Here is a 15,270-nt window from a genome sequence, read left to right as displayed (position 1 = left end):
ACACATTTGTTTTAATATGACAGAGCAGACCATAAATTAATAGGCTCTTTCCTTTAACATATTTAAGCAGTAAAGTGCTAATTACTGGCAGAAATCAAATGCATTAACTGCAAATAAATGAATCTAAAAAGTCTCAGAGCATTGGAGGATTTTTCATACCCGGAGGAATCAGTGAGAAATGTATGTTTTGACTTGATCCACTGTTTTTTTGGCTTTCAGCAGCTGCTCAAGATTAACCTCCCATGAGTATTTGAGGTAATCCAGTCGTTTTTGGACAATATGCTGTATATTCAGAGACATTTTGCTTTGAAAACGATCAGCACCTCTGACATTTTTTTTAAATGTAGTAAATGTGATAAGGTCAGGACACGTTACTTTTTTTTGCAATGGTTTAGCTGCCATGTTGTATTTGATCAAACCTGGGTCACTCCAGGGCTTGGGAACAGTTGCATTTAAATGTTGTGATGTTGGCATGTTTGTGGTCTCACAGGCTAGACTCAATTGAAACATTTTATCATCCAAACCAACACGTCCCCCGGGTCATTGATATGTGATTCCTAAAAAATAAGGGTAGTCTGGCCATTTCTCTTCATATAGAGACACATTTGAGTTTTTGATCATACCGCTCCAAAAGAGTGCCCACTTCCTGCTTTCAAATGTGATTTAATTCTTCTGTTATGTAATTTGGGCAAACATATCCCTTAAGGCATTTATTTTCCAATGAGTTTATAAATACATGAAATATGTGAAGAAATACAAAATATTATTTGCCCTTTTGAAAAGGACACTTTTGCAACAGAGACAAATAGGGCGGGAGAGGTCGTTGACACACACAAAGTAACTGTGTGATGCAAGTCCAAGAGTATTAAGAGCCGTTCTGAGGCACAAATACACGAGGCTGTATGGCTTGCCACGACAATTAGAATATTTTACGGCTAGGATTCGTGTTTGTGAATTTAAGCGAGAAGAGTTTTTGAAACATAAGCCAGCATGTAACACAACTCTGTTTACTTATTATTAATGTAAAACCAGCATGAAACAAAACATTATAAGAAAACGTTTATTACAATGTTGAAAATCCTGAGCAACATACACAAAACAGCTCACACTGTACAGATGAGCATAGTAGAATAGTTTGACTAATTTCTGGGATAAATACTTGTTTTTTCAGAGTGCAAGAGTTGTACAAAGTTATTTAAAACCCATTCAAGGATTCAACAGGGAGAGTTAAAAGTTTGGAAGAGCTTACATTTAAAATATGTTTCCTAAAGCAGCTATTAGGAGCGAATGCATCCGAGAGCTTCTGAAAATAGGGCTGAAAATACTTTTAAGTATTGTTATGATGTATTAAGAATACATTAATAACAAAGGGTATACATAATTTAAACTTGAAATAACTAAACTCTTTCAGTTGTCATATTGTGTGTTTGTATCCTCTTGAGTCCTAAATGTCTTTGAGTGCCCTCTGCATTGATGTATGTGACAATGCAGCTTTGCTTCATTTCCTGTTGCCTTAATGAAATATCAAACTGCAATGAGCTGTTATATTCTCAGGCTGTTATGATATGACCTAGTTTAATATGTCCCCAGCTCACAGAATTACATTTATAATGGCTTGAAGGAAACGTTGATGTAACTGGTGCAGGTGTTTAGCAGTCTTATTGCCTGTGGTATGAAACTGTCTCTGAGTCTGGTGATTTTAGTCCGGATGCTGCGGTACCGCCTGCCAGACGGCAGCAGACAGAACAGTTTGTGGCTGGGGTGATGGGGGTCTTTTATAATCCGGAAGGATTTCTTCCTGAGCCGCTGGGAGTAACGGTCCTCCATGGATGGCAGCTCCGTCCTGGTGATGTTCTGTGCAGTTTTCACCGCCTTACGATTGAGGGCAGTGCAGCTGCCGTACCAGGCCGTGATGCAGCCAGTCAGGATACTCTCTATGGTGCACCTGTAGAAGTTGCAGAGTATCCTGGAGTCCATGTTGAACCTCCTCAGCCTGCGGAGGAAGAAGAGCCGCTGTCGAGCTTTTTTGGTGATGGTGGTAGTGTGAAGAGTCCATGTCAGGTCCTCAATGATGTGGACACCGAGGAACCTGAAGCTGCTGACTCTCTATAGTCCCATATAGCGATGGGAGCGTGTCCCTCTCTCTGCTGCTTCCTGTCGTCCACAATCAGCTCCTTGGTTTTGCTGACGTTGAGATGGAGGTTGTTATCCTGGCACCAAGATGTCAGGTTTTCGACCTCCTCTCTGTACGCCGTCTCATTGCCGTCGGTGATCTGGCCAATGACGGTTGTGTTGAACTGTAATCAATGAACAGTATTCTCTCATATGTGTTACTCTGGTCCAGGTGTGAGAGGGCAGTGTGGATGGTGAGGGCTATGGCTTCGTCTGCGGACCTGTTTGCTCTGTAGGCAAACTGCAGGGGGTCCAGGGAGTCAGGGAGGGAGGAGGTGATGAAGGTTTTGACTAACCGCTCAAACAAAGCACTTCATAATGATGGAGGTGAGTGCTACTGGGCGGTAGTCGTTGAGGCTGGTGATTTTTGTCTTTTTGGGGACAGGAACGATGGTGGAGTGTTTGAAGCATGTGGGGACTTTGTGATATTGTAGCCACTCATCTTTACTACAATTTAAAATTCATCCAAATAGAAAAGCCAGGTTTTGCTGTATTTTAAAACAATTGAAACAAGTGGGTCAATTTATGATAAGTGGTAAGCTGCACTGTGGTACTATGAGGAAGGATTGTTGTAGCTGTCATGTATTTTCTTATTCATCACTAAACCAAAAAGACAGATGACAAACTTCAGGACAGATACATCCAATGACAGAAAGAGAGACTGTTAGGAACCTTGACAGACACTTGGACTCAAACGCACGACTCAAAAGAAAGTTTGTTGTTCAAAAGGTCTTTACTTTGGATAAGTATAAAGTTCAAACACAAATCACTCCTGAGAGGCAAAATGTAGCAAAGCAAACTACAAACTAAATAAACTTGACTATGATCACAAAGTACAAAATCTCTTGGCGTGACAAGCTGGCTCTCTTAATGGCACAAGGCACAAGACGAACTGGCACAGGACAAAGGGAGACAGGACTATTTATACAGGAGGTAAGTGGGAACAGGTGGAAACAATCAGGGGCGGGGCAGACACTGACGATGGCGGGAAAACACACAAAGGGAGGAAGTAAGGGGACCTGAAATGAGAGACAAGAGGTAAGTACAAAATAAAACAGGAAGTGCAATGACAGGACGAGACAGGTGAACAAAAAGACTTGACTAAACATGAATCTAACCTGGGCTATGAACTAAACGTGAAACAATAACATGAACCTGATTAACGTGACATGAATAATTTAGCAGACATGACCGGATGTTACAGAGCCACAGCCTTTAAGTGTAAAGTATTGTACTGTGTTTCACTTTTGGCATGTTAGCAGGTCCCACGGTTGGTATCCCAAAAACCTGAAAGAAACAGGTCAAGCTCAGCAGCAGCAAAGACACAGACTGTTTTCTCTATTACAAATATATTACACAATTAATCCACAATTGAGGTGCCACTTATGCATCGACAACCAAACAATGCTAAGCTTATGTTATTCCAATAAACTTTTTTCTCTTTTGACAAACAATCTTCCAATCCTTAAGCAACCATATGGTGTTTGTTTGCATGTACATATTTGTGCATCCCAGAAAAGCAAGAAAGTTGGCTGTGTGGCATTGTTTGCACAGCCAGATGGAAGCATTTATTTTGTTTCCGTATGCATCTTTACACCGGTGCAGCGTGGTCAGTGTTTGGTCGCTTCCAGCTTAACACCTTCACATTGCAGCCCTATCACTAGATAAAGTGAGTCATTAATAACTTTTATTTTAACTGTGTGAATAAATCGCATTTTAAAACCAAAATGTGAGAGAATAGCTTTATCATGTGTAAAGCACAGATGGTTAGGCAGAAATGTGCGCTCCCCGCACCAGTGCCTTAGATTAGTCCTGCCTCGGTGGAATAGCTCACAGGAACAGAACTCTCAACCTGCTCTCCTTCCTCTGTTTCTGCAACACAAACACGGTGTGATCATTGCCTGGAGAACTTCATCTGGAAAGCACTGCTACTGTAAATTTAACTTGGACAACTTAATGGTGCAGTGTTATATTTTTTAAATTATATTTTATGCTAGTTTTTATTTTTAAATCCATCCAGTCTGTAGTTGTTAATGATAATAAATGATGTACGATACTCTGCAGCTCTTTTGGGATGTCAGGTTGGATGTCAAACTCATCTTTAGAAATATTTTGTAAATGTAAAGAGCTACTATGACAAAGGAAGGGCCATTCTGCCTAAAAATGCCAAAAACAAATTCCACTGTTTTTATAAATGACCTATAACTGTATAGTAAGCATTTAAAAAGTACTAAAACTATAAATATATCCATTGGTAACAAGTGCAAACACATAAATACATGTATACAAAGAACAACATGTCAATCCCTATTGAAACCTATTATTATGTATATGTGCTCTTTGTTCACCTTTTGCATTATAGTCAAATGTGTTTGCAGTATTGTGTAATGCAGCTCAATATAACGGCAGCAAAACTCTATATGTTGAATCACCACTAACAGTGAAACATTACAATGTGAAGGGTTTCTTTTTCTCCATTGCACCACAATCGATTCCATAATGGCTCCAATTGAACATCAAGTATTGTAATTTGCAGTTTAAAGAAGTAACGTATTCTGTAAATGAAATAAGACGATACTATTTGCCTATTGTTCATGTTCAAACCATGCATGCGACATTTGCTGTCTCATCACGGTCGCCTACACTGCACAATAACTCTCTAAATGCCACTTGGCACCTGATCAATGAACATGTTGAGGCAGTGTGTTTTGAGAGAGTATTTCAATTGACTTTTTTGCTTCACCGTAGGGGATACATGTATAAGTCCCTCTCAATGAAGGGCTTTGGCGGTTTAACAGACTCTGATTTACCACTCTGCGTTCAACATTTCCTCGTCAAAGGATGAAAACTTGGATTGTCCTTCCCCCCGGCGGTAATTAAAGTTTAAAAGTCTCAAAAATGCTACAACTACTGTCACAAACTGGATGAATGTGAAGTATTTTGTTAAAGGAGGGCGAAAGCGTAATTAAGGAGCACTATTGGAGTGACTGTGATGGTTATTGGACTCAGGATGAATTAATTTGGATTCCCGCTGTATGAAGAAATTAAAGGACCGCGCAAGTGGAAACAATTCACAAAGGGATTAAACTCTTTAAAACACATGCTCAAAGTAAGCCGGATTTTGCCGATGTGTTTATGTGGATTCAAAAGTCGTAAATAATCTACAAAATGGAGGAGATCAATCTGATCGGAGCAACTGTGACAAATAATCCAACTGAAACCGGCATGGACAATGACTATGTTTTAAAAATGCGCTTATCCAGAAAAGCCTGGTTTGGACACTTTACGGGCGGAAGAAACATTTATATCAAAGAAATAATTATACATTTCTGTCTTTTTATGCCTTTATTAGCTACTAACTTGAATTGTTATTCTAATTAATCAATTATTTTTTATGGGGTGCGCCCCCCAGGTTGGGAACCACTGGTCTATAGTACAATACGCTGCATTTTGCCATAAATCAACTCCTTCTCTGTTTCTAGATTGGCACAAGCAGTTTTCTTCTCTCCAAATTAAATGTCAAATGATATAAAGTTAAAGTTAAAGCCTTTTATTGTCATTATACACAGAGTATAACGAGATTCAGAGTGCAACTCTGTCCCGGTGTGCAAAAAATACAAACAAATACATAACACTAAAAAACACAGCAATAGGACATACAATCATACGGGGGAATAAATAGTTAAAAATATTGATAAAAAAAAAATAGTATATAAAGTGCATTAAAAGTGTGTGTATGTGTGAGAATGGTTACAGTTATTGCATTATGTGTGGTGGTTGAGCAGCCTGACGGCCCAGGGGTAGAAACTGTTTTTAAGTCTGTTTGTCCGTGACTTGAAGCTCCTGTATCTCCTCCCAGAAGGCAGGAGAGAGAACAGTCTGTGACCTGGGTGAGAGCTGTCCTTTATCATTTTGTTAGCTCTGCTGAGGCAGCGGGAGGTGGAGATGTGTTCCAGAGAGGGCAGGGGGCAGCTGATGGTTTTCTCTGCCATCCTGATCACTCTCTGCAGGGCTTTCTTGTCCGCAGCTGAGCACCCTGCATACCACCCCGAGATGGAGTATGACAGCACGCTCTCGATGGTCGCCCGGTAGAAGGACACCAGCAGCTTCTTGTTCAGTCGGTTTCTCCGAAGCACCCTCAGGAAGTGTAGTCGCTGCTGGGCCTTCTTAACTGCTGCAGTGGTGTGTGCTGTCCAGCTGAGGCTCTCCGAGATGTGAACCCCCAGGAACTTAAAGGTGGAGACCCTCTCCACTCTCTCTCCATTGAGGTGAAGGGGGGCGTGTTCTGGACGGTGCTTTCTGAAGTCTATGATGATTTCTTTTGTTTTGCTTGTGTTCAGATACAGATTGTTTGCTGAACACCACACAGACAGCTTCAGGATCTCGTCTCTGTATGCCGACTCGTCGTCTCCCTTATATAATATAACATATTATTATTATAACATTAATTTGCACGCAAAGGATATTTTTTCTGCGGCTGCCGTAGCTTCAAGCGTCCCTGTAGGTATTCCATAAGGTGAATGGTTAGCTCACCATATGGGTTGTTATTTGCAAGACTCTTTGAGACGGAATGAGTAAATAAAAACATTACAGTCTGTCTAAACTCATGATCCCAGAGGGGAAAGAATAAGCAATGTGCAACTTTCTGAACATTGAGACAGCAATAGTTATTCTTTCATCCGTTCACATATTTTATAGGAAAATATCTCAGTGGCCCTATGACTAATTTACTGCAGGAAATAGTATAATTGGAAGCAACTTAAGCACATGTTAATGACATGTGACACAACAATGACATGTGACACAACAATGATTTATTTGAAGATTTTCAGTCTGGCTTTAGAACACATCATAGCACAGAGACAGCTCTGGTTAAAGTCACAAATGATATTCTAATAGCCTCAGACAAGGGACTTGTCTCTATTCTTGTTTTGCTCGATCTTAGTGCTGCATTTGATACTATCGACCATGATATCCTATTGCAAAGACTAGAGCACTTAGTTGGCATACAGGGAACTGCTTTAGGCTGGTTTAGGTCCTATCTATCTGAACGCTCTCAGTTTGTACGTGTTAACGATGAATCTTCCACGCAAACCAAAGTTAGCCATGGAGTGCCACAGGGCTCAGTGCTCGGACCTATTTTGTTCACATTATATATGCTTCCGTTAGGCAATATTATAAGGAATCATTCTGTAAACTTTCATTGTTATGCGGATGATACTCAACTATATTTATCAATCAAGCCTGATGAAATTAATCATCTAAATAAAATTCAAGACTGCCTTAAGGACTTAAAAACGTGGATGACCTTAAACTTTTTGATGTTAAACACGACCAAAACTGAAGTTATTGTACTTGGCCCGAAGAATCTACGAAACAAATTATCTAAAGACATACTAACTATGGATGGCATTAATTTGGCCTCCAGTGAGACTGTAAGGAATCTTGGTGTTATATTTGATCAGGATTTATCCTTTAACGCCCACATAAAATCAATTTCAAGGACCGCCTACTTCCATCTACGTAACATTGCAAAAATCAGGCATATCTTGCCTCAAAACGATGCAGAGAAACTAGTCCATGCATTTGTTACTTCTAGGCTGGATTATTGTAACTCTTTATTATCAGGGAGTACCAAGAAGTCAATCAAGTCGCTTCAGCTGATTCAAAATGCTGCGGCTCGTGTACTAACCAGAGTTAGGAAAAGGGACCACATTACTCCTGTTCTGGCTGCCTTACACTGGCTCCCTATAGAACACAGGATAGAATTTAAAATTCTTCTTCTCGCCTACAAAGCCCTTAATGGGCAGGCGCCATCTTACCTTAAAGAACTCATTATACCCTACTGTCCTACTAGGGCATTGCGTTCCAAGAATGCAGGGTTGTTGGTTGTTCCTAGAATCTTTAAAAGTACAATGGGAGCCAGAGCCTTTTCTTATCAAGCTCCACATTTGTGGAATCAGCTTCCAGTTTGTGTTCGGGCGGCAGACACCCTATCCGTTTTTAAGAGTGCGCTTAAGACCTTCCTTTTTGATAAAGCTTATAGTTAGGGCTGATTAGATTCAGCCCCTAGTTTTGCTGATATAGGCTTAGTTTGTCGGGGGACATCTTACTTCTTCCTTCTCTCTGTCTATACCCGTGTACACTCATGTTCCGATTAACCCAGCCTCCCCAAATGTCTTTCTTTTTGGTGTCTATATACGCTGGGATCCGGAGTCATGGATGATCCTGCGGTCCTGTGTCCTGGATCGCGAGCGCTGGATCTTGAGTCGTGGCTGTGGTCCTGGATCATAGGTCCTGGATGGATATCCTCGTGGATTCATCTTCCTATTATACACACATGCATTTCCAAACATTTGGACTACCTATGTTGCAAATGTATTATCTTTTCAATTTACACACGGCATCTATTGCACGTCTGTCCGTCCTGGGAGAGGGATCCCTCCTCTGTTGCTCTCCCTGAGGTTTCTCCCATTTTTCCCTTTAAACTGGGTTTTCTTTGGAAGTTTTTCCTTGTACGATGTGAGGGTCTAAGGACAGAGGGTGTCGTATTGTCATACTGATATTCTGTACACACTGTGAAGACCACTGAGACAAATGTATCATTTGTGATATTGGGCTATATAAATAAACATTGATTGATTGATTGATTGATGATGATGCACGGTTTGACTGAATAGGATTTATTGGTTGCAGTTTGCAGACTCTGCACCAACTCAACAAGTGACCACCCATTTAATTTTCTTTTGGCATAAACCCTTGTCATATTGGCATTTTGTATGTGCTGTGTCAGCTGTTTTTGTAGTTTATTCAAGAAAATGTTTTTAAGATATAGCTTGGCACCAGGGTGGCTGATCATAACAGAAAAACACACTTTTTTTCCCTATTATGTTCTGAGCAACTCCATGCTAAAGAGATAATAAGGTACTGCAGTACTGAAAAAGGAAAAATTCTGTCCACCGTTGATTATAGAAAGCAGGTTTGAAGAGATATGCAAATAAAATGACACAGTAAGAGGCTTTGCTGAATTGGTATTCTGTGTAAGACTCAGACAGATAGTAGTGCCCCACTTTGAACTGCGCTTTAAGAAACAGTTCGTTATTTTTGCTTACCTATTTGGCAAACAGTGAATATGAACGCCCTGTACCAGCCCTGATTTCAGTGCCTGATGTTCAACAGAGAAGGGAGATTTGAACAAATAAACCATCAACTTGTCTTTGAAACATGATCAATGTGTGCGCTTTCACACCGGAGTACTTTTCCCCGTACTTTTCCCCTTTTTAGAAATGTTAACGCCCGTTTCCCGCTTCTCCATAGTACACGTTTCAGAGGCTCTAGACCAGTGATTCTCAAACTTTTTTCAATAATTTACCCCCTTTGAAAAAAAAATTCAGCCAAGTACCCCCTGATCAGCGCAAAAACAATTTGTTGGGGAAAAAATACCTATATAAAGAGGTACAGTACAGCGCTGCACCATCGGTGTCTGATTTATTAAAACAACAACCTTGTAACTGAGAAACACTTAAATGCTACATTTCAAATGTTTACAATCCATCACTAAATTCATAGCAAACCAATTTTAACATCATGCAATAACACTAAGACGACATTAGTTGCATTGAACTGATATTTTTAATAAGTTGTACTTACAATGTAGTGAGAAACATGGGCTTGTGCTTCACTGAGGACCTTTGTTATTCTCAGTGACAGGAAGGCCACTGCAGTTATTACACTTCGTGCTTTGAAATATGTGTAACTCTGTGTAACCCACACTACTCAAACTTCGTTACTTTTCCTAAAATTGGTATTTCTTTTTTTCATTAACATAAAATAAATCTATAGGTTACTTACGTAACCCCAGTACTCAGAGTAACATGAAGTGAGATGTCTCACTATGGGATGCGCCTCATCGCGGAGCAAACAGAAGCATCAATCTCATTACGCCAATCCTGATTGGCCGGTGATTCTTGACGTCAACGTCAGGGGAAATCACCCCCTATAAGTAGCCTGCGCCACGACGCATGCGTCATTCAAAATAAGCACCTCTTCTCGCTTCACCATAGCAAGGAGGGCCGTCTGGTGAGACATCTCACTTCATGTTACTCTGAGGACTGGGGTTACGTAAGTAACCTATAGTTCTCATTCATAACACTCCGTTCGATGTCTCACTATGGGATATTGTAGCTCCCATATTGCCAGACGAGCTTATCTCGAAGATCACGATCAACCAGAATTTAACAGGTGGAGTACCGACTCAACAAGGTGCCCAGCACTGCTCGGGCCACGCTTGGAGCGGAGACGTCCAGCCTGTAAAAGCGGACAAAAGTGAGTGGCGAAGACCAGCTTGCCGCCGCACAGATATCCTGGATGGAAACACCCTTGAACAAAGCCCAGGATGTAGCCAGGCCCCGAGTCGAGTGAGCCCGCAGACCCAAAGGTGCTTGCAGATTCTGACTCGTATAGGCCAATGCAATCGCCTCCACGATCCAGTGGGATAGTCGTTGCTTAGTAACAGGCTTACCCTTGTGAGGTTTAGCCCAGGACACGAAGAGTTGGTCATTAAGACGAAGCTCTTTTGATCTGTCCATATATGTGTGCAAAGCCCGGACTGGACACAATAGATCCTGCTGCTGCTCCCCGGAGGAAACCAGCTGCGGAGGAAATGCCTCAATGTCAATCGGGGTACACGAACCGACCACCTTTGGTGTAAAGGCAGGGTTGGGTTTCAACAACACTCTCGTTTGCCCTGGGGCGAACTGAGTGCATGAGGGATGTACAGACAGTGCATGGATATCACTGACCCGTTTAGCGGATGCCGGGGCCAGTAACAGCACTGTCTTGAGTGACAGATGTTTCATGTCAGCTCCCTCCAGGGGTTCAAATGGGGTCATTCTGAGCCCATTTAAAACCACTGCCAGGTCCCATAAGGGCACCAGCGACCTGGAGACAGGGAGGAGCCTGCGCGCTCCCTTCATAAAACGGCAAACCAAAGGATGTTGGCTAGCCGTCTTACCCTCAAAGCCCACATGGCATGCAGCAATAGCAGCCAGGTACACCTTGATCGTGGAGAAAGCTCTGTGTTTATCGATCAAGTCCTGTAGAAATGATAAAATCACCCCGACAGGACATTGAAAAGAGATGTGCCCTTCTTGAAGGCACCACTCTTCAAACACCCTCCACTTACAGTCGTAAAGAGACCTGGTGGAGGAAGCTCTCGCACTCTGAATAGTGTTTATCACCTTCTGAGGGAGTCCCACTGTATTCAGATTGTACCACTCACGGGTCAGGCCCATAGTGCCCCGTGCTCTGGGCGTGGGTGAAGGATCGCCCCCCCCGCCTGAGACAATCTGTCCCTGCGTGGTGGGGGCTGCCACGGCTGCCCGCACAACAGCTGATATATCCCCGCCAGCCCGTATATTGCGGGCTAGGGTGGAAACATCAGAGTAAATGTGTGGCGTTGCTCTTTCACTCTGGCCAGAGTTGGGGGTAACAGAGCCAGGGGTGGGAACGTGTACAGAGGACCCGGAGGTCAATCGTGTACGAGTGCGTCCCCGCCTAACGGTGCGTTTAAATCGTGCATTAAAGAGAACAGCTGTCATTGAGCATTTTCTCCCCTTGTGAACAGATTTAACGCGGCTCCGCCGTAACGCACCCACAGCGGACTCCCGATCCTTGGATGAGGAGTCCAGTCTGCATAGAGTGGTGCACCCTTTGACAGTAATTCTGTCCCTAGGTGCATAACACCCGGTACCTGTGTCGTTCTCAGAGAGAGGAGACGTCTGCCGCTCCAAGGGATCAGTTTGTGTGCCAGTGTGTGTGACTGGAGACAACGCAATCTCCCCTGGCGGTTCATACACGATATCGTGTTGTCTATCCTCACGGGGACATGAAGTCCTCTGAGAGAAGGCAGGAAGCGTTTTAGGGTGGGGAACACCGCTAAAAGCTCCGGGTAATTTACGCGTGCCCGCTGGAAGTCTCTGTTCTAGAGACCTCTCACCGGGCGACCCTCGTAAGTCCCCTGTCAGCCCGTCTGACCTGCGTCCGTGGTGACCACCTTCCGTGAAAGGACTGCACCCGTAGGCACGTCCCGCACTGGAAAAGTCAGGTGTAGTGCCAATACGCATTTCATAATCACCAAAACTCTCCGTAAGCCGTGGCGTTCGGGGTTTAGTTTTATTATGAGGCCCATGTTGAATGGGTGCTTTACGAGGACATTCTCCTCCGTAATCTGACTCCGCTCGGTGGGCATTATAGATACAACCCTTCTTTCTAGGAGAGAGAGAACCTTTCTCTCCAGAATGTGGGTTGACTCTCTCTGGGTTTGTGAAAACAGATAAATTATAACTGTTTTGAGAAGCCCAGGCAGACGTTGTGAGTATCTCCTGCTGTATGCTCCTTAGAGCCAGCTGGGATGTCACTCTTACGGCTCCGGCCGGCACCGCGCATGTGCGTGACGGAGGTGCCCTTAAAGCCCCAGCCGGCACTGCGCATGTGTGTGGCGGTGGCTTCACGGACCCGTCAATAATCCGTCTTTTGAGAGGTGCCGTAGCTGCTCTTGAAAGGGGAAGGATTGACGGGCCGTTCTTTACAGCTCTAGCCGGCACTGCGTACGCACGTGACGGTAGTGCCCTTAAAGCCCCAACCGGCACTGCGCATGCGCGTGGCGGTGGTGCCTTCACAGACCCGTTTTTTATCCACCTTTTGAGAGAGGCCGTAGCTGCTCTCAGAAGGGGATTTATGGTTAACGGACTGTTTATTGTCTTTCTTTTCATTTTTTTGTGCTGCGCCCTTGGCCGGAGCCTGGATGCGTCAGCGGAAAATGGTTTATTCAGACAGAAAGATGTGACATGTGTTTTATGCAGACTTGAGGATGACGTTGAGGCATCTCTCGAGGCGGCGGGAACACATTCACGGAGGGGAGAAGGAGGGGCTGTCACGCCGCTCGCTTCTTCTTCCTCGACTGCTGGCCGAAATTCTGGGTTGGCTGAGCCTGAGCTGCAGCCGGAACCGGAGATTTTCTCGGCCAACTTGCCCTCGTCTCCAGCCTGGGCTGGGGACTCGGGATGGGCTGCGACCTCTGCGTCTTCGGTGTTTTAAACCGAGCAGAGTTCGAGGCAGCTTGGGTGTCGTGAGTATCTCCTGCTGCATGCTCCTTAGAGCCAGCTGAGATGTCACGCTTACAGCTCCAGCCGGCACTGCGCGTGGCGGTGGTGCCTTCACAGACCCGTCAATAATCCGCCTTTTGAGAGATGCCGTTGCTGCTCTCAAAAGGGGAGAAAATTGTTTTTATTGATTTTCTATTCATTTTTCTGAGCTGCGCCCTCGGCCCTCGGCCTGGATGCGTCAGCGGCAAATGTTTAATGACAGAGGAATCAACCAACGTGTGACATGTGTTTGTGCGGACTTGAGGATGGCGTTTAGGCATCTCTCGAGGCGGCGGGAACACATTCACGGAGGGGAGAAGGAGGGGCTGTCACGCCGCTCGCTTCTTCTTCCTCGACTGCTGGCCGAAATTCTGGATTGGCTGAGCCTGAGCTGCAGCCGGAACCGGAGATTTTCTCGGCCAACTTGTCTAGTCTGGCCGCAGCACGCTGACACACGGCTTGTAGGTCCATACTGAGACAGGGCGAAGCTGGTGTGCTATCGCCGAGAGAGCAGCCATCGCTCCCGGCTTTGCAGCCTGAGCTGATGACACGAAGACGTCGTCTTCTTGCTCATCCGAGTCAGACAGGAGGAACTCAGAGGTGTACTCTTCGTCCTCCATGTAGTCTAACTCCAGGACATCTTCCGCGGGTGAAACCATGGTGAGGTCCAGTCGGGAGCCCCAGCTTGGTATAGCGTGGGGCCCCGTTCCCGCGTTTCTTGCCGCCACCGGATCTCGGCCTGATATGGCGCGGGATTCCGGTTCTGCGGGTGCCGCTGTCGGTGAGCCCCAGACCGCAGTGAGGGGCTCCATCTCTGCGGCAGACGTCCCCGTGTCTTGATTGCCGGTCGGCGGATCAGTGGACATGAGGGGGTCCCGTCCCGACAGGTTAACTTGTTGCGCTAACCTTCGGTGGAGGCTCTTCACGGTGAGGCGGGCACAATGTCCGCACGAGCCGGGGTTGTCGATGGCCTCCTGGGCGTGTTCCAGCCCGAGGCAGGACGAACAGATCTGTTGTGAGTCTGTGCCTGACACTTTCAACCCGCAACCGCAGCGCCGAGCCTCCGAGATCCTGACTCCTCTGGTGTGAGGGGGAGAGGCATCCATCTCGTTCGCCGTGAGGCGTGGAGAGGGTCCGCTCATGACAGGTACGTTCGAGAAAAAAATGTTTACCGATCTGTCTTTAATCCGGGGGAAAAAAGGACAGCGTGGGTCTTTTTCTCTCAAGGATATTACCTGGTATGGTAATATTCCTGTAATCCTTTTCTCCTCCGTGGAAGAGAGAAGAAAAAAGTGTCCTCGCTACCGTGGTGTCGGTAGTGAGGGAAAAAACACAAGTTAGCAACTGGTGTGTTGCTAACTTGAAGTCAAAACCTTACCTTACTCCAGAGGAAGAACGGCGAGGTTGACTATAATACTCTTCTGTGAGAGAATCGGGTAGCCGGCTAACGCCCGTCGACCGAAAATGAGCTTTGGTTCAGTCTGTGGACTGTTGAGCTTGCCCGGCTACCGTTCGAGATGTGCTCTGAAGCGAGAAGAGGTGTTTGAATGACGCATGCGTCGTGGCGCAGGCTACTTATAGGGGGTGATTTCCCCTGACGTTGACGTCAAGAATCACCGGCCAATCAGGATTGGCGTAATGAGATTGATGCTTCTGTTTGCTCCGCGATGAGGCGCATCCCATAGTGAGACATCGAACGGAGTGTTATGAATGAGAACTCACGTAGTTATTTTTGTTTGCTCCACTTTGATTATTCTCCTAACCGTGCCTCTCATTGTTTCTCTTGCAGGGAGTGCTTACAGGGAGTGCATGGATAATGGGACGTGGGCGCTGAAGAGCAATTACTCCAATTGTGAACCCATTTTGGAGGAGAAGGTTAGTGTGGCGTCGCAGGAGCAATCCGGTCAGGTCTTTATAACTGTAAGAAATGTGTTGATCATCTCAGATAAATGCT

General features: G+C 44.8%; 1 protein-coding gene across 1 annotated transcript in view; it reads left to right on the top strand.

Annotated features, from left to right (window-relative positions):
* LOC117461797 (corticotropin-releasing factor receptor 2) overlaps positions 1 to 15,270 on the top strand; it is a 48,495-nt gene that overhangs the window by 18,837 nt on the left and 14,388 nt on the right. Inside the window, exon 3 of the mRNA XM_034103756.1 lies at positions 15,106 to 15,191. Coding sequence (XP_033959647.1) covers positions 15,106 to 15,191 — 86 coding nt within the window. The remainder of the gene's footprint in view (positions 1 to 15,105; positions 15,192 to 15,270) is intronic.

Source organism: Pseudochaenichthys georgianus, chromosome 17 (genome assembly GCF_902827115.2).
Source record: "Pseudochaenichthys georgianus chromosome 17, fPseGeo1.2, whole genome shotgun sequence".
NCBI classification, from domain to species: Eukaryota; Metazoa; Chordata; class Actinopteri; order Perciformes; family Channichthyidae; genus Pseudochaenichthys; species Pseudochaenichthys georgianus.
Note: the sequence above shows the minus strand (reverse complement) of the source record. Positions and strands in the feature narration are given on the sequence as shown.